Raw genomic sequence first — 25483 nt, forward strand, 5'->3', positions numbered from 1 at the left:
GATAATTTCTGAGTGCTAAATGAGGGTGGGTTTCTGAGTAGCATCAATATCAGGCCATTTATGCGCTGTGTGATTTCTGTGGCACTATGATTATAATATTTTTTAACAAAAAAATCACCAACTTATAATATTCAAAAATCCTATGATTTACACCAAAACCAAAAGACTTTTTCTCACATTTAGTTTTAATTTTTAGTAATTTTAAAAGTCGTAGAAAAAATATTAATAATTGTTAATCAAAAAAATTAAACTATATAACATTATTATCATAATGTCTATAATGATAATATTAATTTATTTTACTCAACATTTTTCAAATAATAATAAGGATGAATGTGGAATTCAACCAAATTATAGAGAAAAGCCACGGTAAGACGATTAAAATATTTGATCACATTTATCAAGGAATTACATTAAATTACAAAGAAAACTATTGTTGTTTTTTACATTTTTAAACATTTTCTGTGAAATAAAATAATTTGATCGTCAGATCGTGGCCTAAGCCATTTTTAAGTGTTGTTAAAATATAAAAATTCGTGTTGGTGGTATTGATAACACGAAAAATGCCTAATATACCTATAATATACGTAACCTTTAATGATTACGGTCCCTGAAAAGTATTGTTTAAATATTTATTCGGCGCCAAAGTGTGACCCAACTTTACAACGAAATTTACATCACATTTATCTGCATTTTGTATGGTATTATCAAGAATATAATGCAGGGTCACATCATTTTTAAATTTGTTGGAAAAAGTGAAAAAAAAGTGAAAATAGTTAATTTTAATCTAAAAAACAATAAAAAGGTGAGTGATAAAATGAATTTTGTCTTTTTATAACCCTTTTATCAGCGTTACAAAGGTTAGTATCACAGATATTTTCGCCATGAATAAATATACGCCTCCGGATGCTATCTTCAACACAAATTCTGCATTTCAGTGACACTTGAAATGTTTTTAATCTTTACCAGTGGTAAATGGTGTGAGGTGTTCATTAAATGGTTGTATAAATAGTACTTCAGTACTAACTTAGTTGTTTAACTTAATCAAAATATTACATTTATTTCAGCCAGGCCGACTGAGACTTCTTGGGACCAGAAGTGTTGCGCCTGCGTTTGTCATATTTTATTTGTTCTTCTCATAGTTTTTGATATAGATACCCGACATATAACAACTGAACAGAGGGTAAATGATCGGCCATGGCAAACCAGGCATAATTTCTGGAGAGATCCTTTAATTTTGTGCGGAGACCTAATAATGGTAATTACTCTTATTATTATTCCTGGTCTTACATTCATATCTAAATTATGTTTGATATTTTCAGAAGACAGACAAGAAATGGATATCTAAGTACTGCATTCGGCCAAGCAAAACCCGGGAATGCTTCAGGCATTAAAAATTTGTAGTTCCAATGCTTCGATTGTAAATATTATTAATAAATACACAAACAAATATTACAAAAAACATGAATTTTATTGTGGAAAATCAGATACTGCAAAGCAGTGCAAAACCAAAACTGCGAGGGTCTGGAAAAACCAAAACTGGGAGGGTGTAGAAAAGCAGATATTGCAAGTGGAGGAAAACCATAACTGGGTACGTGTGGAAAATCTATAATGCGGGAAGTCGAAAAACCAGTGGATTTTGTCCTGCATTCTTCTGCCAGAGATCCAGATAGAAACCTCATTTCCCCCTTACTTTTTGTGTCACCCCCGTGTATTTTGAAACCAGAGATGGAAGAAATGTAAGGGGTGAATGAGGTTTAGTCCCTTCCGCTTCTATGGAGAAACCTCTTGAAAATATGTTATTTTCCATAGGAATTTTCCCGGTGGGAATTTCTGTGACACCCCCGAAAAACAATTTTTAACTTATAGTCTAGTCACACTAAGAGGGGTAACCAATCGGGTGAGCCAATAACCCGATTACTCCAAAATAGTGTTTCCACTGGGTTACCCACCGGGAAAATTCCTCTGGAAAATAACATATTTTCAAGAGGTTTCTCCATAGAAGCGGAAGGGACTAAACCTCATTCACCCCTTACATTTCTTCCATCTCTGGTTTCAAAATACACGGGGGTGACACAAAAAGTAAGGGGGAAATGAGGTTTCTATCTGGATCTCTGGCAGAAGAATGCAGGACAAAATCCACTGGTTTTTCGACTTCCCGCATTATAGATTTTCCACACGTACCCAGTTATGGTTTTCCTCCACTTGCAATATCTGTTTTTCTACACCCTCCCAGTTTTGGTTTTTCCAGACCCTCGCAGTTTTGGTTTTGCACTGCTTTGCAGTATCTGATTTTCCACAATAAAAATCATGTTTTTTGTAATATTTGTTTGTGTATTTATTAATAATATTTACAATCGAAGCATTGGAACTACAAATTTTTAATGCCTGAAGCATTCCCGGGTTTTGCTTGGCCGAATGCAGTACTTAGATATCCATTTCTTGTCTGTCTTCTGAAAATATCAAACATAATTTAGATATGAATGTAAGACCAGGAATAATAATAAGAGTAATTACCATTATTAGGTCTCCGCACAAAATTAAAGGATCTCTCCAGAAATTATGCCTGGTTTGCCATGGCCGATCATTTACCCTCTGTTCAGTTGTTATATGTCGGGTATCTATATCAAAAACTATGAGAAGAAAAAATAAAATATGACAAACGCAGGCGCAACACTTCTGGTCCCAAGAAGTCTCAGTCGGCCTGGCTGAAATAAATGTAATATTTTGATTAAGTTAAACAACTAAGTTAGTACTGAAGTACTATTTACACAACCATTTAATGAACACCTCACACCATTTACCACTGGTAAAGATTAAAAACATTTCAAGTGTCACTGAACTGCAGAATTTGTGTTGAAGATAGCATCCGGAGGCGTATATTTATTAATGGCGAAAATATCTGTGATACTAACCTTTGTAACGCTGAAATAAAGGTTATAAAAAAACAAAATTCATTTTATCACTCACCTTTTTATTGTTTTTTAGATTAAAATTAACTATTTTCACTTTTTTTTCACTTTTTCCAACAAATTTAAAAATGATGTGACCCTGCATCATATACTTGATAATACTAAAATGCAGATTTGATATAAATTTCGTTGTAAAGTCCGGTCACACTTTGGCGCCGAATAAGTATTTCGTTTAAAAAATACTTTTCAGGGACCGTAATCATTTAAGGTTACGTATATTATAGGTGTATTAGGCATTTTTCGTGTTATCAATACCACCAACACGAATTTTTATATTTTAACAACACTTAAAAATGGCTTAGGCCACGATCTGACGATCAAATTATTTTATTTCACAGAAAATGTTTAAAAATGTAAAAAACAACAATAGTTTTCTTTGTAATTTAATGTAATTCCTTGATAAATGTGATCAAATATTTTAATCGTCTTACCGTGGCTTTTCTCTATAATTTGGTTGAATCCCACATTCATCCTTATTATTATTTGAAAAATGTTGAGTAAAATAAATTAATATTATCATTATAGACATTATGATAATAATGTTATATAGTTTAATTTTTTTGATTAACAATTATTAATATTTTTTCTACGACTTTTAAAATTACTAAAAATTAAAACTAAATGTGAGAACAAGTCTTTTGGTTTTGGTGTAAATCATAGGATTTTTGAATATTATAAGTTGGTCTTTTTTTTGTTAAAAAATATTATAATCGTGGTGCCACAGAAATCACACAGCGCATAAGTGGCCTGATATTGATGCTTCTCAGAAACCCACCCTCATTTAGCGCTCAGAAATTATCTATCCCTACACCGCCGCCTGCAAAAAGGAACAGGATTTCAAGAACACAAAAACCAACTTCTCACATTCCCGCTGGGTTATTTCCAACCGAAATCCGTTAAAGTTCTTACGTGCATCAATGCAAAATCCAACCGTCTTCGGTTGGAAGAGATTTCTGTGACACCCCTGTTTGATTTTGAAAACATAAGCTGCTGCTCCGATCAAGATGATTTTTTAGTTAACGATTCATTCTATGGCTCAAATGATTAATTTTTTTTTTAATTCTAGCATTGTTAAAAGTATTTTCAAGAATGTTTTTTATATTGAGCACGGGAGGGTTAGTTTAAGATGCAAATTAGTTTAGCAAAAGGACAAATCATAAACTATCATAAACATCTACCGTTGTTCAAAGGAGTTTTTAAGACTTTTATTAGATTTTGTGAGTTATTGCGGTGGATTTCGATGCCAGACAGCGAAAATCAAGAGAGCGAGAGCCAAGAAAGCGAAAGCCAAGATAATTTTGGGAAGGGCCATTTGAGTTTTTATAATTTGTAATTTTATTGTTTTTGTTTTGCTTTTTGAAAACGAAGAAAAAAAAGCCGCATTACTAAACAACTTCGTAAGCAAAGGCAAAACGTTGTAAAGTTATTTTTAAAACCTATGAGCATTTTTAACTCAAATCTAAAATGCAATGGGGTAACTGGCGAGGGGACAACGGGGCAAAACAGTTATAGTCAAGTGGGCTTCATCAATATAAATTTTACTTCATTTCGGCGCTGAGCGATTTCTGAACTTTGGTTCCGGTACTAAACAAATTGTTTCGATTGTCTAAATACATTTTATAGGGGAAATATAAAGTCTTTCCGACATTTGTTAAACAATTTCTTAAAGGTGCACAAAATCGCTTCGGGAAAGCTAATATCTTATATAGGCAATAGCACAAAAACTAAAGTCTCTGGGTACAACATTGAAGAGTACAATTTTTAAGCCCAGCAGCTCTTAAATTGTATCTTAAAGCCTTCCGAAGCTTCCTGAATATATTTATAAGGTGAAGTATAAGTTTTATTAATTGTTAAATGGGAACTATTGAAGTTGGTCAAACCAGCCAAACCACCTTCATAAAGCTTGCAGAGCAACAACCGGATGAGTCCGTTATTGTGCCAGGGAAATCAGTTCTCTGACTTTCGCTTTAACGGACAGACGTGCGTGTTCCTCATAATTTTAATCCATTTCAAAACCCGCCTCTGTGTTTTACCCATTTATGAGAATGTGGAACCTAGTTTTCATATTTGTTTAATATCGCCATATATTTTAAATAAATTTAAATTTAAACTCAAAATCATCATAATTAAGCAAACCAAATATACTAAAAACTATTAAAATTGATTTTGAAAATCCATCGAATATAAGAAAGCTTAATTTCTACAAGTGAACTAATTTTTAACATGTTTTAAAGGAACCAAAATGCTACAACCACGCGAAACCAAAAGGATACCGGATTGTCGCTTTAAAAAAAGCTGGTCGCTAGACTATAGAATCAAAATTATGTATTATAGTTATCACAAGCAAAACTGTAGCTTAGCTCTGTTAGCCACACTGATTTTAACTATGGTTCACATTGAAGCTTCCCAAGCAACAAGTGAGTATGGCGAAAATGACATTAACTTAAGCAATGTTTTCGGTGCTAGTTACATCCATTAACATTTATCTGACACAAATTAAAAAATTCAATAAGCCTTGGATTCAAGACAAAATATAAATTAAAATGAACTGTGAAGACTTAGGGTCCCCAAGCTCGTCACTATTGCGAAATTCCAATATCGCGTGTATGTGTAAGAGTGTATCTGTATTATTAGCGTTAAACGGGCTAACTGAGGTATTCACAAGCCAAACCAGTTTTAAACTGGTGTTGTGGCTAAATTTGGTGTTTGTGGGAATCTCTAATAAGAAAAAAGAAAGGAAGTCAGCGACAAAATACAGTATACAGCTGAGGTCAAAATAATAGTAGTGTCACCGCCCTTCATCTTTAAAGGCTGGACGTTGAATATATCACGTCCATTTCGTCCACTAGTCTATTATATTTAGAGATTAGATTATTTCGAGTAAAAAATAAAAGAATCCCCAACAGTGTTGCGATTCATTTTAAAGCAGCTGTTGGCAGCTTCCCATTGAGCGGGCAAGAATGATTAGAACAGCAGTCTGCACACACAAAGCTATCCATTGGAAATACGAAAATACGAAAATAAAAAACAAAATGTCATTGTATATTATGCCGACCGGCTTTTTTCAATATATTTAAATCTTTTTGAAAGTAATTACACTGTGCAACAAAAAGGGAATGCTTTTTAAATTTACCTCGATGGATGCTATATTTTTGAGTTCCTTACGAATTCCCAAGTTAAACTGCGTTTTCCAAAACGTTCCCCGACGCAAGGGTTCTTAGCACAAGGACCTCAAAGTTCAAAAAATGCTGAAATTGGCCAATTTCCGGTCTAAGAGGCAAACGGATTCATGCTTTGTTTTGATGCTAAAGTTTCTTAAAATATACACTCTTTATCTTTCAAACCCCATACTTAGAAAAATTGTAGGATTTTTTAAAGGGAGAAATAAATTATAGAAAACATAGTCAAAAAACTAAAAAACATACAGCTGCGTTCAAAATAGTGGTAGTGTTGCCGCCCAATTAGTCTAATACTACAATTATAATCAATACAATATTACCAGGAAAAGATAAATTAAAACAACAAAAATAGCTCCCTTGTTTTCCTCACAACTCAGTTACTCACTGATATTATGCACATATATTAATTTCATAATTTTCGATGGACTTTCTTTTTGTTGGGAAGGTAGGCTTTGAAAAAATTGTTTGTTTCAGATTGTAATTTTAATTTTCCAAAGCCTACCTTCTTAACAATAAAAAAATATATCGATTTGTATGGCAGCTGTATAAAGGGACGGTGATAAAATTATGATATTAATATAAGTGCATAATATCAGTGAGTAATTGAGTTGTGCAAACTTTCAGCTAAAACATGCAAGAATTGTACTCATTGGAAATATAAATAGGGTATTTCTAAATTCGCAAAAAAAAAAGATATATCTTGGAAATGATTAAAAAGAACAAAAATGATTCCTCAGGTAAATTAAATTGGTTATGAGATGGACAATCTTGGATAGTTGAGTTTAATTTACAGGATGAAGAAGACTTTCAAACCCGCCATAAAAATTTCAAATAATAAAAATTCATACTTTTTGGACAACAAAAAATTTAAGAAAATCAATTTCTAACTCCTCAGTACACATTTAAAAACGTGTAAAGTTGCACATTGTTCTTCTTAGCCGTTCTCGAGATATACTAATTTGAAGTTTGAGAAAATTTTTTAAGTTCTTTACTTCAAAATTTCATAGCGCCCCTAAATGGACACCAAAAAATTAAAAAAAATCACAGATGATAACCAAGGCAAACTCTTCGAGGTACCCGAGTTTGAAGAAAATCTAATATTTCATATGCGCAGTTGAGAAATTCTTACCCTTTACTCAATCAAAAACAACACAAGAGCAATTGTCGGTTTCATACATTTGTACATTTGTTTCGTCCTACATTTGGTTCAGCTTGTGAGTTTGAAAATAGCTCCATAGTTTTTAACCTTGTTAACCTTTTTATACCCTTGCAGAGGGTATTATGATTTCAGTCAGAAGTTTGCAACGCAGTGAAGGAGACGTCTCCGACCCCATAAAGTATATATATTCTTGATCAGCATCACAAGACGAGTCGATCTAGCCATGTCCGTCTGTCCGTCTGTCCGTCCGTCTGTCCGTCTGTCTGTCTGTCCGTCTGTCCGTCTGTCCGTCTGTCCGTCTGTCTGTTTCTACGCAAACTAGTCTCTCAGTTTTTGAGCTATCGGGACGAAACTTTCGCAAAAGTCTTCTTTCTATTGCAGGTAGTATATATGTCGGAGCCGACCGGATCGGACAACTATATCTTATAGCTCCCATAGGAAGGATCGGAAGAAAAAAGCTTTAAAAAATTCTAGCTTCGGTGTTTTTTGAAATATTACCTTCTACTTTTGGGGATGTTATTTTTTAAATATTTCTGAATTTCGAATTAATTATTTAAAAAATCGGACTACTATATCATATAGCTGCCATAGGAACGATCGGAAAATTAATGGAAAAGTAATAGGAAACAAATTCTAGCTTCTTTGGTTTTTATTGTATTATCTTCTACTCTAGGATATAACTCTTTTTAAATATTTCCGAATTTCAATTTTAATTTGATCAAAATCGGACGACTATATCATATAGCTGCCATAGGAACGATCGGAAAATTAATGAGAAATATTAGAAAATTGAACATTTTTGCGATTTGTTAATTAATAGGAATGATCTGCAAGGGTATATAAGCTTCGGCTGGCCGAAGCTAGCTTCCTTTCTTGTTTCGAATTAATTTTAAAAAAAGATTTAACAAATTCATTGGGTAATGTTTTCAGCGGCTTTATTTTAATATGCCGATCAAAAGAAATTCAAATGTATCGGATAAAACTGAGTAACCATCAGGTTGCTTTTTATACACATGCGTGTCAAAAAGCAAACTCAAAACTCTATATTTTTCGGGGACACCGACGATTTAAAAGTTTGTTTATTTTATTTTAATATGCCGATCAAAAGAAATTCAAATGTATCGGATAAAACTGAGTAACCATCAGGTTGCTATTTATACACATGCGTGTCAAAAAGCAAACTCAAAACTCTATATTTTTCGGGGACACCGACGTTTTAAAAGTTTGTTTTAAGCAACACAAATAACGTTTTTTTTATGTCAAAAATATTATGAATATTGGAAAATAACACACAAAGTACTATACAAATGTATAATACTGAAAATGATTGATACGCACAGTATACTATTCCTTGTGTATTATACATGTATGAAATAAAATGTGAAGTATTCTATTTAAATAAAATACACGAGAAAAATACATGTATTTTATTTTGACATGTACATTAAGTCGTGTACTTTATTTCTGACGCGTACGAAATAATTTCGATTTCGTACATCACTGTTTTGTTAATACTTAACAGAGAATATGTCATTAACTATTTCCCGTGATTCTGTTATATAAATGACCATATCTCAACAATTGCTTTGTTGTTTTCTGATTGTTAGAGTTTTTTGGAATACATTTGAAAATAAAAATTTGAGAATATGACTTATTTTCCTTTTTTATACCCTTGCAGAGGGTATAACGATTTCAGTAAGAAGTTTTTAACGCAGTGAAGGAGACGTTTCCGACCCCATAAAGTACATATACTATTGATCAGCATCACTAGATGAGTCGATCTAGCCATGTCCGTCTGTCCATCCGTCTGTCTATTTCTACGCAAACTAGTCTCTCAGTTTTGAAGCTGTCGGCTTGAAACTTTCCCAAAAGCCCTTTTTCTATCGCAGGTAGTATATAAGTTAGTATAATCGACCGGATCAGACAACTTTATAGGAAAGATCGAAAAAAAAACGTTCAAAAATGCAAGCTTCGGTGTTTTTTGAAATATTACCTTCTACTCTTGGGAATATTATTTTTTAAATATATCTGAATTTCGAATTAAATATTTACAAAATCGGACGACTATAAATTATATAGCTATAGCTATATAGCTGCCATAGAAAAGATCGAAAAATGAATTGTAAATAAGTTTAAAACAAATTATAGCTCCGTTGGTTTTTATTGTATTCTCTTCTACTCTGGCATATGATATTTTTAAATATTCTTTTAATATTTAATAATGTCAACATAATGCGAAATTAATAATTTTTGCGATTTGTAAGTTAATATAAATTATCTGCAATGTCTTGTTTAAAATCATAATAATTACGACCCCTGTCTAAAGCCCCAAGGCTCTAGCTCTTGTAAATAAGTTTAAAACATATTATAGCTCCGTTGGTTTTTATTGTATTCTCTTCTACTCTGGTATATGATATTTTTAAATATATAAATTATTTGCAATGTCTTGTTTAAAATCATAATAATCACGACCCCTGTCTAAAGCCCCAAGGCTCTAGCTCTTATAGTTTGCGAGATCACAGCATTCACACGAACAGACGGTGATGTTGAGATCGACTCGGCTAGTGATCAAGATATAGAATATGAGGTCGAAAACGCTTCCTTCAACCTGTTACACAATTTTTCTCAATCTTTTAGTTTATAATTAAATTTCAAATTAAACTGTCGTAAACTGTAAACATACAGTAAACTGTATGATAGACGAAATTTCTTATTAGGAGGAAGTTTATTTACTTTTAATAATATATTATTCTGTTAATTAAGTTATTTATCCTATATTTACAGATCAGCCTCTTTTCGTTAGTCCGACCCCAACGTTGCCAGCAATACATGGGGATGGTAAGAATTTTTGAACAATACGCACTGCACTGTCCCCGAACAATAATCCTAAATTAGATCATATCATTTAGCAACTCAATTTTTTTGTGATTTAATTTAAGCGCTATAAAGTGTAAATTGTACTGAAATAAAAACCTGCTCCTAATTTATATTTTATAACTATATTATATTTAATTTACAATATTTACATTATTTCTTATTCATTTTCTTTATTTCTTTCTATGATATCACCATCTTTTGGAATGTACATTCTGGAAATATTAACTAACTTTATCTTTCTAATTTATACCTGCACAAAATGATAATGCCCTACTTCTTATAATGTATATATCTGATTTTTCACGCTTTCTCTGTATTTACTGTAATTACTATTTTACATTATCACAAAAACTTTATATGTATAACCAGATATAACCACTGTACTTTTGGTAAATAACGAATCAGGACATGTGGGCGATGTTCATGGGCGGTTCTTAACAGTACGCCCAGAAATAGGTGTTTTGACATCAACAGCCAGGACATTTATTCAGGATGGAATAACAACAGAATTTGCCACCAAAATTGTAGGGACAACATTAAATAATGGTCGCCTTTACGCCCAATACCTTAAAAAGAGTTCTAGAGTCCTTTATGAAAACGAAAACCTAGCACCGTCTGTAGTTACTAGTTGGGTAGGTGAAGAAGATTCTAAACAAACACCACTATTTTTACAAAGTCACAATGACCTATATAATTCTGATGACGCCGATTGGCAGGATATCGATGATAGCATAGGCGTTCAACGGGGAGAATTCGTGGGTAACACGGATTTTGTAATCCAACAAAGAACAAAAGTTAAAGACCTAAAAAATCCAGATTATCAAGATGAAAAACCGTTAGCATCTCTGGATCCTGTAGCCAACAGCAATGTCACGTTAAAGTTTGACCCAAAACAAAAGGTAGAAATGAATGAGTTTGCTAATGCCAAGGTGTCATCAATTGAGTATTTGGAAACATACACAGTTCAAAGTCTTTTTGGTCATATTACAAGTTCTGTAATTAATCAAACAACGAACGGCTTATATGCTCCAAGAGAAGAACGAAAATATGGACGAGAAAATATCGACACCCAAGATCATCCAAATCGATCTTCCCAAAAGCAAGTCTTAGCTACTGTAACATATTATGGATTTGCAGAGTTTACAACTATTGTTGGTGATAGTGTCATAGTTTTTTCTCCAAGTACTATACAGAGCAGTCTGAATTTTGGACACGTTACATCGATCAAAGGCAAGCCTACTTTACAACCTGAGTCAATTCACAACTACAACAAAGAGATAGAAACAGTTACTACTTCCGGAAAAATCGAAATCTTGACCGCTATATCAAGTTTTGGGCTAGATGTTTTAGACAGTCCAAATCATAGGAAGAGTCACTCAAATAACTTATTAACTCCGGAGCCAAGTATTCCTTCGACAACCGATTTCAACAATATATTTTCAGAAAAGGTGGAAGCAAGTGTTGTTTCATCTGTTCCATTGGTTTCAAAAACATTTAAGGATCTTCAATCATCCTTTAAAGATGATATTGATAGTCCGGAAAATGCAACAAGTCACATTGAACCAAACATTCAAAAAGAGGAAGGCGCTACCACTGTTTTTATTGATGATGATCCTTTCACTAATTTCGTTGAGCTTGTCAATTCCTCGAGTGCAATATTTAATTTTGCAGACCAAGAAAAAATATTTCAAAATACTGAAATATCTCAAAGTGATAAAACGGAAGAAAATATAACTTATCAAACTATTATTAACATCACTAGCGACCAATTTGAAAGTAAACCGACTGTTGGGGGGAGTAATGAAAGTGAGACTATTTTGAAGGAATTATGCAACCATACCACTTCACAAGTGTTTCTTACTCAAATGCCTAAGGCATTCAAAACAAACAAAGAAAATGTTGGTAATGACGCAAATCCTCTTTTCGCTTATGACATCGTAGAAACTACTAAATACTATTGCATACAAGCTACTCAATCGGAACAAATGCCAGAATTAAATTACGGTAATACGTTCCAAGAGTCTACTACAGAGTCACATGAAGAATTAATGTCTACTGAGTTAATAGACGGCGTAGATGAAACCACAGTTCGAGATTCAGAGGACTATGATGTTACGACAGAAAACGAATATGAAAGCGAAGATGACGACTATGATAGTGTTACTGATGATGTTGACTTAATATATAAAACTCTGTATACAACTTATACATATTTGACAACTTTCTTCGAAGGTTCTCGCTCTACCGTATCTAGCCACACTGAAATTTTAACAAATATCGTTTCCTCAACACTTTCGACTAAGGATGAACTAAAACAAAACACATTAAATAACATCGAAGAAAAGCAAATTTCTGAAAATACAATTCAACAGGCTGATCAAAGAACATCATCTTTGTTCCCAAAGTACACTATCCCTGTTGAAATTGCTAGTCTCTTAATCCAGGAAAGTAAAGTAATTACCGCTGCAAACGAAAGTACTGACCAGATAATTACTACTTATCTCAACGATCTAAAATATAGTAAAACTTTATTCACAACGTATACATATTATACATCTATATTTACAGATAATGATACTGAAATTCAATCACGAACTGAGGTAGTCACAAATTATATTACTGACAAGGTTCCGAACTACCAAACAAATAATATAAATGGCAACAATAACACAACAATTAAGCAACATTTTTCGGCATCCGAGTTTCACTCAGTAGAACCCGAAATAGAAAAGGATCAGGATATGAAATTTGAAATCAGATTAAATTCGAGCAGCATAAATGATGCCAATACAGAAACTTTTATTAAAAGAAGTCCCCTGGACGACCAAGTTAGCTCTGAAAGTAATACAGAGGAGATTATACCATCAGCAACTTTTCTTCTGCAAACAAGTTTTACAACCTTTACCTTTTATACAACAATGTATCTAGGTGATGAGACAAATATTATAAGTCGCCTTGAAACTGTAACCAACGTAGCTACTGAAACTTTACAACCTACAAAAGTCGTAAATTTACAGGATTCCTCATTCCCCATTACTTACTTTACAACATTTACATATTGGACTAAGTTAGCTAAGGATGGTGAAATTACAACTCTAAGCAGAGAGGAAACATTATCCAATGTGATACAACCCACTAACGTTACACTAATAGATGTTGATGATTCACGAACAGCTGATGAAAAATCTAGTCTGTCAACTCTGACGGATGACAAGCAGATTCATCAGAATTCCGATTATGAAAACACCATAATTTCTACATCAACCAATCAAAGCCTTCATTCTGATATTACCACATACTATACTACTTATACCTATTATACTACATCATATGATGTCAATATGACAATTATCGATTCACGTTTTGAAACAGTTACTAATGTAGTGACATCTAGGGAGAACTCTATTTCAATGTCAGGCACTCCGGCCATAGACTTGATGATTAAACCTAGTCAGCCTGTTTCTGGAACAGATCTTCAGATTGGAACTGGTGAACCGGATATTGTTTTGTACGATTATAAACAAATAATTGATGCAGATGAAGTAAGCACTTTGTACTTTACAACAGAAATTGTATCATCAATTAATAATGAGGGACATGATATAAAAGTAACTAGTAGCACATCGAGGTTACACGTTAACGAATCCAAAAAGTCCGTTTTAGCCACGATCTTAGGTAATATACCTGATGATAGCTTATCTAGCTTAAAATTGTATAAGACGGGATTAGTAAGGCTCATTGAAGGAAAGCGCATTCAAAACAGTACAACTACCTTATACCAATCAAAAGTTATCGGAACTGTTATAGATAATAGATATGCACAGATAATAGAAAGTACATCAAGTTTTTTCTTTGAAAATACTCAGTCTGATCTTCTTTTGCTTCCAACAACGGTTAAAAGCTCTCCTGTGGCAAATGTCAATTCAATTGAATTGACAAAATCTACCTATACTGAAAGTGAAGAAACTATCGGTTCTTCCACATACATCGAAAGCACAAAAGCAGAATCAGATCCTAGCAATGAGGGATTGGTAAATTCTTCACCACAAAGTACGAAACGACCATTCGCACCTGTAATACGCCCTTTTGCCTCACGGAACAGGCCTACATTCGCACCAAAACAGAAAACTTTAGTTCCAAGTAGTGCGACAATAATCACAAGATCGGACATTACACCCACTATTACGGCGACACCTGCTCTAAAATCAGCCGGGAGATATAGCTCGTCGCGAAGGGGTATAATTTCCAATGTGCCAATTAATCCCAACGAGTCAAGTTTGTCCCAAGGGCAGTCGTCGAGGCGCTTGTTTGGGCGACCTTCTAAGTCATTGAGTAGTTCCATCGACGTCGATAGTACTCTACAGTCTAATCTTGCCTTTTTACCTTCAAAAAATCGGTTTGCTTCATCTTCACGCCCAAATGTTAGTTCCAGGAGACAAAATATAAATGTTTCTTATCGATCATCAAATATTCCAGGTTTTCGTGGATCTGGAATTTTAACCAACTCTAGATTACGAATAAAGCCAACTAACTCAGGGTTGATACCAAGCGATAGGTCGACGCAGTCGATAACATTTGCAAAGGAGCTCAACTCGGAAAGTAGTGCCGAGGAAGAGAACTCAACAGATGAAGTTCCTGATGAGGAAGACAACCCAAAACGCAATAGCAACCCACTATTGCGTTTTCGGCGCCCTATAAATGGGCCCATTGGATTTACGCCTGTAACACGACAGACTGGCAGTTCCCCAGCAGTTTCGCTTAGACGAAACCCATTGTCGCGATCAAAAATTTCAACGACAACCAGCAGTACAACAACTACGACGGCCAAGCCCCGACCTCGAAGCTTTCAGAGACCTATTGGCCTTCAGCCAAGGTCAAGACCACAAAATAATCTTTTTCCACCTAGAGGGCTTTTCCAAGCTCAGCAAAAGGATGAAGGTGTTAAGGACGTAAAATCAAATGATAACGTATTCACAAATGATTCCGAAGATGATGCAAGCAACGCCGAAGAAGATGAACAGGAGGATAGTGTTCACCGTAGTAAGAGGTCTTTACTCATTTTAGCTAACTCTAATTCTGAAAAGAGAGTACGTCGGCAAACAGATACAGTAAAAAGAAACAGATTTCGATTTCGTCGACAAAACCAAACATCGACATTTATCAATGAAGAATCAAAGCTAATTAGCTCCGACGATCGTGCTGAAACCACATCATCTTCCCCACGGGATAAATCGAATTCTAGATTCGGATCAAGATTTCATTCCCCACAGGGGCATTTTATGCAAACTCCGGCCACACTGGTTGACTCAACAACGACGAACAATCTTAGATCTATTCGCCCGACAAGGCCGACAACAAAACGCCCTCAATTTACTTTAAGAGAGAAAGATGCTTCTTTAAAAGGCATTACACGTTCAAGTTCATCTAATAACTTTCGACGTCAACCGACCACTGGGAGTTCTTCAGTAAGGCGTCCTGTTACAGGAAATACAGGAAATTCAAACAATCGCAGGCTAAAAGGCTATGTCAGCTATAATAATAAAAATAATGTAGACCATGGACGACTATCAAGTACGACCCGATCTCGAAGTTCAAACTCTAATACATTGAATAGAGGAAGAAGTCGGGGACGAAATCGAATTGATTACCCCTCTGATTTACAATCTACAGAACATGAAGTACAAGCAATAACAGTTACTCATTTTATACCATCTGAAGTTACAATTCCAGTAGTTAGCGGTCATGTTACTGAGTACAAAAACATTGTCACTGCTAAAACAAGCACCGAGCTCGTCGGTCCCAATGATTATATGCAAATTTTAGGTACCAATGGATTGAGTTCCATATATCTGAATCGGGAAGTCTCTAGTATAAACATTGCTGGTGCCACAGAACATACAAAATATTTGTTACATGAATCTATCACAAGTTCTGTAATTTTTACACCGACTACAATCCGCGGTAGGAAGACGTCCTTTTCACATATTATTCCATCCACAGCTTATTCTGTAGAGTATATAGTAACTACAATACAGCCTCAAATTTCGGATAATGCACCGCTTGCCAACATATTGCTTTCCCAGTTACTTTTGGGAAATTTGAACTTGCCCGCTCATCAAATAATAGGTGCTGTCGGACAGCAAAATTCCGCGACGGCTTTATTACCCACATCTGTTGAGCCTATCACTGAATATCGCACACACACTTCTACTTATGTAACTACAATATTCGATGGAAAATCCACCATTCTTCCAGTGACATTTCAAGGGAAAAAAATTCTAACTACTGTCTATGACACAACTGCACAAACAATAACAGCTACAGAATATAGTGTAGACACAATAGTCAACACAATACCATCCGTTCAGAATATGTTGTCAGTTGGACCAGCTGCAAATGTAAACAATTTATTGTTGCAGCAGTTACTTATTCAGCAACAGCAAGAGTCTTTGTCACTGGCTATATCAAACACTTTAGCCCCACAAATATTATTAAGTGAAAACCTGCAGGATCTGGACGAAATGTCACGGCTATCATTAAAATCGGATGCCATCGATAATGTTGGATATGAGTCGGACATTGTCTCAGTCAGCAAAGAGTCACAACTCACAAAAAGCCATCGAAAGAAATCGCGAAAATCAAACAATGGACACAAGCGCAGTAAACAAAGTCATATAGCTGTCGAGCACCCAAACCCAAGTGTTGTAACACTTTATGTATCCGGCCGCAGGCCCGGTGAATTTAGTACTGTATTGTCAACCGTAGGAAGCGAGTATGATCACTCTGTTTCCTTACAGAAGAGGCACGCATTTATCGAAATTCAGCCAACCGATTCCATGAATTATTTTTCCCAAACCGCTGAGATCGAAAATGAAACAGCAATTTTAAAAGGTCAAAACGGGTTTTTGACAGTTGACGTCGGGCTTAATGAACTGAGCGATCGAACTGCATCATTAGAAAGCATTGTTGGTGATGTCGATCTTTGGTATGCTAAATCAAGTAAACAATCCATACCATTGTCGACAACAATGAATTCAGTGGTAATCTAACATAACTAAAGTTAAAGGATTGTTATCGCTTATAAACAAAAATGATATAAAAGCGTTAATTATTCATTAAATCTGTATAAATATGTCGAGACCTTCTTTGGAAGATGTCCGATTACTAGTCAAAGATTAAACAAATATCAACAGGAGTCTTCTTCAATACCCAACGACTCACAAGCGAATAACCCGCATTTATGTTTATAAAATAAAAATAAAGCACTAACTTGGCCTATTTTGATCTACAATTTATACATGTATCTGAATTTTTAAATTAATTTTAAACAAAATGTTAAACCCAATCTGAACAAATAACGTTTAAAACTCAATAAATTGACGGAAAAATAAAATTTTTTTTAGTGTATAAGAAATTGCCTCAAAAGCCGATTCGAAACATACTGACCATTACATCGAAGTTAACATTAAAGTACACGGTTAGCACGAACATAGGGACTGGGGATGGCTGTTTTGGCAATTGTATGCAAAAAATTGTGCTAAAAGTATGATACCCAAAATATCTTCGGACAACATCCCCTCAAACAAACCCCGGCTACTCCATTGATACACAGCGTATACTTTTATCTTTCATTGAATTAAAAGTTAAGGTAAAAACAAACGTTTCATTTTTACATCTCCCATACATAATACAAACCTATTGCAAATTCGTGTAAATGGTTTATTTTTAAATAAATTGTTTAAGTAAACAAACAGTTTTTAGAACATTGAATTTAAAGCTGTATCTTGATGAATATTAAACAAGTTCAATCATAAGAAACACAAGTTTCAGAAATATCAACACATTTTTCTCAAAAATATATAAAAAGGGTAACTTTCTTTAAATAAAAAAGATCGGTTCTTAAAGAAGGTTTTGGGTGATTTAAATGTATCGCTGTTCAAAACAGTCCGAATTATAACCAACTGTTATTTAAATATCATTACTTCTGAAATATTCCTGGTTTTCTAGATTATATATGTATGTTACTGTTGTTACTTGTTGGTATACAATAAAAAGAATGGCATATACCCATACTTAAAGCTTAATTAAATGTAAATATGTATAAATATAATTTTATTTAATTAAGCTCTACTAATATCTTACAAAAATGTAAATAGATACGATCAATAAATCAATAAAAAGTATTTTACAAATTCGCTGTGCAAATTTAATTTCACTCTCCCTCTAAGGCGATGCGATCTACTAAACGCTAAAAAACTTTGAATTTAACATTTACTCCTTCTCTGAAGAAGTAAAATTACTGGATAAAAGCTAGTTTTTTCAGTTTCTGACACGCGAACCTTTTCGCACTAGCACCATGATCCCGTTATTCGACCAATAAATTTAACGTCATTGGTAAATCGATCCGACGATGGTGGATATAGTTTAACGGGTAAAAGGTTTTTGTGTTGAACGCATTCATTAAAAAAAGTGTTTAGAACGGTATAGAACAGTTCAGTGGCACTTTCGATGTCCATACAGTTATAAAATTCTGTCCAATTAAATTGAGAAATCATTAAGTTAAGTTTACTAAAGTCAGATTTACGAAAGCTTCTCATTTTAGTTGGAGAGACTAAAGGAGAGAGGGTATCAAGGTAGGGGAGGCAAATTGTCAATTCCATAGTTGGATGGTATCGGTCTTCTGGTACCACAAGAGCGTCAATTCTAGATACCGTGACTTCAGACGGCTCTGAAGAAAAAACAAGATCTAGTTGTCTATGTAATGAATTTCGTATAAAGCTAACTTGCTGTAACGATAATTCTAAAAGGCCATCCACAAAGTCATGGGCGGATAAAGGTAGAGCGACAAGTGAGTCAGTAGGAGGGGACCAAGAAATATCCGGGAGATTAAAATCACCCAAAACAATCAAAAGGTCTCTATTGGAAAGAAAGGATAGAATAGATTTAATAGCTGCTAGATGTTGCTCATAAATTATAAGGTCAGAGCCAGGTGGAATATAGGAACATGTAATAAAGATAGACAAGGATTGGAGGGTAACTTTCACACCAACAAATTCAATGTCACTAGGGACATGAGAGTGAATTCTCTCAGAATTTAGGGTAGAAGTAACAGCAATTAGAACGCCGCCCCCCTACGGGAAAGGCGATCAGTTCTGTAGGTATTAAAATTATTTGCAAGAACTTCAGAGTCTGTTATCTCTGGTTTCAGCCAAGTTTCAGTAAAAGCTAAGATATCGTCCGTAAATGCCGAGGAGTCAGCATAAAGCTTGGGTAGCTTCATGTTAAGTCCTCTAACATTTTGATAAGCCAATAATAAACTTCTCAGTTTTTTGACACCGTGGAAGGCCTATTATTTGTTCTCGGTTTATTAGGAACAAATTCTTTTATAACCAGATCATCATTAAGCCAGAAGCTTTCAGAAAGCAGTTCTTTAAACACATCAGGCGGAGCAAAAATTTTGAAAGACGATATCCTAAGGGCGTATGAAAATCGAAATTGTTCAACCGCAATATCCTCGGATGGGAATTTTTCACGAATGAATTCCAAAACATCCTCAGATGTGGTATCAGGCGTAAATCTTGAAACAAATAGTTGCTTCCTATGTGGAACAACTGAGAGTTTCTTACGCCCCCCAGCAGCAGTCTGAACCTCACTCAGCTGAGAGCCAGAAGCGGCACCTACTGTACGTCTGGGTACAACTATAGATCAGCACTCTTTAAAAATTGCGATTTTTTTTTCATTTTACGAATTAAACATACCATTATTGCGATTTTTCTTTTATTTTACGAATTTAACATACCATTACAGTAAAAATGGTTCAACAATTTCACATTTGCAAAGTTTGCTTGTAGCTTATCCTATCCATGTAGAGTATTCATTTAACCAGTTAACCGGTGATGATATGGTTGTAACTTAAAACATAAAACATAAAAACAGTTCTGATCAGAATCACTAGCCGAGCCGATCTGAGGTTTTGAGAACTAGAAAATCTAGAAGGTTGGCAGATTCTAGGGATTCCTGGGCAGCGTAAAATTAATTCATAAAGGTGCAACGACCCTTTCCATTGCGTAGCCCTTTCGCGGCCTTTTCTCACACCTATCTCGATCATCTATAAATAACCATAAATTATACGTTCAATAAAGCGGAAAGATCAACCAGCAGCCAAAACGAATTAACTTGACAAAAATAGACCTTCCTTATCAACCCGTCTACCAAACAAATTTTAAAGTGCACAGTATAATCTTGATTGAAAAAGCACTTGGCTTCCAATATGTATCCCCATACCGTTTATAGGCATTAGAAAAAAACTCTCAAACAATTTTATCTTGCGAACGGAAGATACAATTTGCATAATTCAAAAGCAGGTAAATATATATTTCTATTGTCGATTACGAGAAAATAAATTAATTAGACCAAAGATGATATGTTTGCCAAAATGCTCCCGACTCAACGTATTTGTTTCATATGAAGTTTTTGTTTTGGACGACCTTTTGTTGGGTTGAGTACTAGCCCTAAGGTAAAAGGTATTGGGCAAAAATAAATACCTAAGTAAGGTAAAGGTACTTCAATTTCCCAGTACCTAGGTAAAGGTAAAAGGTAAATATATTGTTTTTTTTTTATTTTTTATAATTTTTTTGTTTTATTCAATGTAATCATTTAAACTTAAAATAAGACTTGTTTTCAGTTTTTAGTCATCTTAATCAAACAATATCTTTTCATTTCATTTAAATTTAAATGTTATAATTTTGTGTATATATTTTTAAAACACGCGGCATGAATAATTGTATGCACGTATCACTTCATTAATGAACTTATGAAACCCTCATGTACATATTTGGCGCGCAAAAATTCCGTATGTAGAAACATTGACTATATATTGTGCATATGTATATGCCGTTTGTTTACGTACATACGGCATTTTTGCGCGCCAAATACACTTTGGTTTCATAAATAAATTGATGTAGTGATGGGAACATACATACGTGCACAAAATTCTATAAAATAAAACTGCGATTAGTTTTCATTCTTAAATATGTACATATGTAAGTAATGTGTACATGTACATATCTCACATCTCACATCTTTGTGCAGATTTCCTGTCGATTTATTATCGAATTTTATTTTTTTATTAAAGCCTAGTACTCAGTACGACGAAAACTGCTAGCTAAGCATAGGAGTAAGCGAGAGGCAAATAGGTTGCTAAAGCCTTTAGCCGGGGACTTTTTCCCACCTCGGTACTCAGTTGAGCTAAGGAAATGGTAAGAAAATACCAAAAAAAAAACTACATTTAGCGGATGAATTCCGATGAACGCTTTTAGCCGCCGACCAAAGAATAAAAAATTTGATCTTTGGCTGTGTATGTGCAGAAGCGGTGTGCCAATATCAATTTATAAATGGAAGGAAAACCAGAAAAACCAATGGCCAATGCCTGTAGGAGCTGCTGCAATACATATCGCCATTCCAACAGCGAATTGAAAGCTTGCGACCCAGGTCGGCTCAACGTATTGTAATATTTTAAAATTGGCGCCAGTTGATTTGTTTGTTGAGAGTAAGACCATGCTACATGCATTGCGGATGAACTCCGAAAACTTCGGTCTCACTAAAAGATTAATATTTTTCGACTAGGAAAACTCTTAGCTGAACTGAGTACTAGGCTTAACACACAACACGCACTTGCCGTCCGGGTTAAAAAATATTCCATTTAAACATGTTGGCAACACTTTCTCGTTTAAATTTTCTTCTTCGGCCATGTCTGTCGCGCAAATTGGGATGTCAAAAATATATCAAAATATCAATATATCGATATTTTTTGCAAAAAAAAAATATATTTATATCGTGATATTTATTTAGCCAAATATCACAATATCGATATTTTATTTTTCGATATTATTTGATATTTGCATATGGGCACTTCTACCAAAAGGTCCACCAAGCCAAAAACTTGAAACTTGAAAAAAACATATTTCCACATGATTTTGCTCCGATATTAGTTTCTAAATAGTTTGATCCTGAGCTTAACTAAAAATTTTGAGTATAGTTTGATTATTTTTTTGACAAACCCCACCAATATACGCAAAAATTAGTTTTTAGCTATTTTTTTATTATTTTTTGGACCTGTCTTCAGTTGTTAATTTATCCTTTAGGAATGGTAATATGTGACATTATTCTGTACTGAATGCTTAATTTACATGTTAAACTATTAAGTTAAATGCAAAACAGCCAGTAATTAAGGAAAGAAATAAACGGTCAGAAAAAATGTCCCGAGCGACATGTCCCAAACGAATCTGGTTGAAACTGCATAAAAAAAAACGGCAACAATTTTTAAGTAAAACCAAAACCATTTCAAAGCGACATGTTTGGACAACATTCTAAAAAAATCGCATTAAAATATTTCATCAGAATTCACTAAATTCTGTTGTTGAATGAACTTCCCCGAAATCCACTTCTATTTTTGTCCCGAGCTAATACGGCAGTTTTTTAACGATACCTTAAAAACTAAAAATGGAACAAAATCAAGATTTTTACACAAAATAGAGCTTGGGAAGAGTTAATAGAAAAGCCTATTATAAAAATTAAAATCAATTTTTTTTCAACTTTAAAGATGTGCAAATGTCCCGAGCGACAATATGGAAGTGCCCATATCTTTCTCTCATCTGTGCACAAAAAAATGAAGCGTGTTAAAATTTATTTCGGTGAAATTAAGAAAAACAAACTAAGTGCAAACTTTGTTTGAAAAATATTAAAACAAGTGGAAATACATCAAATATGTTATCCCACTTGAAAAACAAACACTTTTATGTGTGGAACTAATATAATATAATAATAAATTATATTGCTTATACTTTTCTAGTGCTTTTACATTAATTTTAGGGCAAAAGTCTTTGTTGTTAGTTTATTTAAGCGGCTAAAATTTTGAAACTCAACTGAAAAAAAAATATCAAAAGTATCTGATATATCGATGTTTTTTTGGCGATATATTATATATCATATTGATATTTTTCTTAAAGAAAATATATCAGCGATACGATATTTTTAAAATATTTGACATTCCCACGCTCAAAGTCAAATTGTTTTGTGCATTTGAGAAAATTGCAATGCAAAAGTAACTTCACAAAACAAACAATAGAACGGCTGAATTGCAATGACTTCTAATGCTGCGTTCCGACTATTACAATTTCGAAAGACAATGACGTGTAGATGTGGTGGATTTAGCTTATTTCAGTGTCGCAGTCAGATTTGGATATTTTAAATCAGAGCAATGTTTAATACCTATGTAAGTACCTTAATAATTCCAAAGGTATATAAAAATCTGTAGCTAGGTAAGGTAAAAGGTACTCAATTATTTTTATACCTAGGTAAGATAAAAGGTACCACTAAATTGTACCTAGGTACGTACCTAGGTAAAAGTATCTAGGTATGTCCCAACACTGGTAATTTATCCCCACCGGCCCCAACAGCTCCAAAATTCGAAATTTTCACTTTTATACTTTCTCCGCTCTCTCTTTCAAGCCAATTGATTTACTAAAAGTATGCATTCCTGTTAGTTTTTGCGATACCTTTCGATTGGTGTATCACTCATTATTATTATTATCGGACCATCACAGCAGATTTTCAATTCTGCAGCTATGTTTATATAGTAGTCACCTTCGCACACTCTCCTTGTGCGCTTCGTTACTACATGGACTGCCGTCCATAGTCATAAAGTACCTTCAACAATGTTTTCCCCCAACAAGAAATGTTTTAGCTATATATCACGAAGTTTGAAGACCAAAAAAAAAAGTTAGTAAGAGAAACGCGTTGGGCATGACGTTTCCCTCCGGAAAATATTTATTTTGCAAAAACTCGCGTTTGACCAATGTTAAAAAGCATGAATAATGCTAATGAAACCTTTTGTATATAATTAAGTGTCATTTAAATAAACTCCACTCTTTTTTATAGCCAATACTATCGGCTAATATATCGGTGGAAAAGCGATTGCTTAAACACTTTAAAAAAAAGCCCTTTTCCGGAATTCACTGTATCTCCGCCAAAAATTATGATACAATTTGGCTAATGTTGTGGTTTATTGAGTGTGTGCTTCAGCAAAGGTAAATCTTACTTTGAAACCAGTGAAATAAAATCCTTTGAATTGGGGGCTATTTGTTCGAAAATGCCATATCCTGGACATCTATGGTCTAAAAAAAATTTTTGTTTCTAGTAATTGGCCAAGGGAATACAGACATACATAGCTGTTTTTGAATCATCCAAGTCGTGTCTGCTTCTGTCTTGTCAAAATAGGTATAAGGATAAATTCTTTGAATTCAATCAAGGTGGTACTATGCACTAGAAAAAATGGGGAATGGCTTGATTATGGTAAGTTCCATAAGTATTCTTAAATATATGTCAACGCTACCAAATTCTCGACAGCTAAGACCATTCCCTTATTTCTGTAAACAATAATTTTAACACTATCCTTACACAAGAATTTAAAAATGTTGTAAAAAGAACACAGTATTACCCTAGTAATTAGTATTATCTTTCACTTAATATGTTAGGACTTTCAACTCTCAGCTTTTCTTTCTGTCTTCCGAAATCTTATTTAACATAACTACATTCAGCTGACAATGCCCACTTAAATTAAATATTCAAACTGTCTTTTGGAATTAATACAGAACACAATGAAAGAAATGTTTTTCTATTACAAGCTCATAACAGGACCGGGAGAGGTAATATTAGGTACGAACGGGAGTATAAAAACGGAGTTCTACACGGCTCTGTGTCGGAGAAAATATTGGACGAAGCAAGGTATAATCTTGCTACTCATGTTATGTCAAATGGAGTAGAATTAATAATTGCCAGTGAAAAGGGGAAACCTATTGAAAAGTTATCGCCGACTACAAATACATTTTCCAATAATAGTCAACCAATTTTGATAACGCAACATTCTGACAAACCCTTGACTCTGGCTCCAAGTACGATACAAAATCAGATGATTTTAACATTGCCTTCAACAAAACAGGTAAGAGTTGTCTACACGATTTTAACCCATTTACAAATATCATTAACTTATCACACAGAACACACTCATCATCCCCGATAATTCATTTATTACAAAAATTTGTCTTACCACTTACACTTATTTTTCAACTTATGTGGAAAATGGAAGCTCTAATGTGATAAGCCAAAAAATGGTTATATCAAACACTCTTACGGAAGAGCGAAAGAATCTTCATGCCAGTAATCCGATGATTACAGACGCCACATTTTCAATGGTAAGCATAAGACATAAATCTTATTATTATTTGCCTTAAGATTAA

General features: G+C 34.0%; 1 protein-coding gene and 2 long non-coding RNA genes across 16 annotated transcripts in view; 2 read left to right on the forward strand and 1 right to left on the reverse strand.

The window, feature by feature from the left end:
* LOC138913738 (uncharacterized) lies at positions 1-1435 on the forward strand. 3 transcript variants are annotated; one of them, XR_011419557.1, is made up of 3 exons: positions 1-999; positions 1072-1258; positions 1323-1435. It is a non-coding gene; the product is annotated as an uncharacterized lncRNA (long non-coding RNA). The 3 variants fall into 3 exon arrangements; XR_011419556.1 differs by having other exon boundaries at positions 1-805; positions 866-1258; XR_011419558.1 differs by having other exon boundaries at positions 1-805; positions 874-1258.
* An 878-nt stretch (positions 1436-2313) lies between these two features.
* Positions 2314-3015, reverse strand: LOC138913740 (uncharacterized). The gene is made up of 2 exons (XR_011419563.1): positions 2971-3015; positions 2314-2708 (listed from the first exon to the last, which is right to left on the reverse strand). It is a non-coding gene; the product is annotated as an uncharacterized lncRNA (long non-coding RNA).
* A 1896-nt stretch (positions 3016-4911) lies between these two features.
* LOC108054814 (serine-rich adhesin for platelets) overlaps positions 4912-25483 on the forward strand; it is a 60436-nt gene continuing 39864 nt past the window's right edge. For 6 of the 12 annotated variants that reach the window (XR_011419522.1, XR_011419524.1, XR_011419523.1 and 3 more), the window contains exons 1-5: positions 4912-5019; positions 5207-5389; positions 10095-10148; positions 24872-25185; positions 25244-25438. Coding sequence is in view for 7 of the 12 variants with exons in the window: in XM_017137896.3 (XP_016993385.2) it covers positions 5215-5389; positions 10095-10148; positions 24872-25185; positions 25244-25438 (738 nt within the window). In the remaining 5 variants the exon portion in view is untranslated. Of the gene's footprint in view, positions 5020-5206; positions 5390-10094; positions 10149-10556; positions 18380-24871; positions 25186-25243; positions 25439-25483 lie in introns of those variants that run through there. The other 6 variants (XM_070217999.1, XM_017137905.3, XM_017137897.3 and 3 more) reach the window with 5 other exon arrangements.

Source organism: Drosophila takahashii, chromosome 4, assembly GCF_030179915.1.
Source record: "Drosophila takahashii strain IR98-3 E-12201 chromosome 4, DtakHiC1v2, whole genome shotgun sequence".
NCBI classification, from domain to species: domain Eukaryota; kingdom Metazoa; phylum Arthropoda; class Insecta; order Diptera; family Drosophilidae; genus Drosophila; species Drosophila takahashii.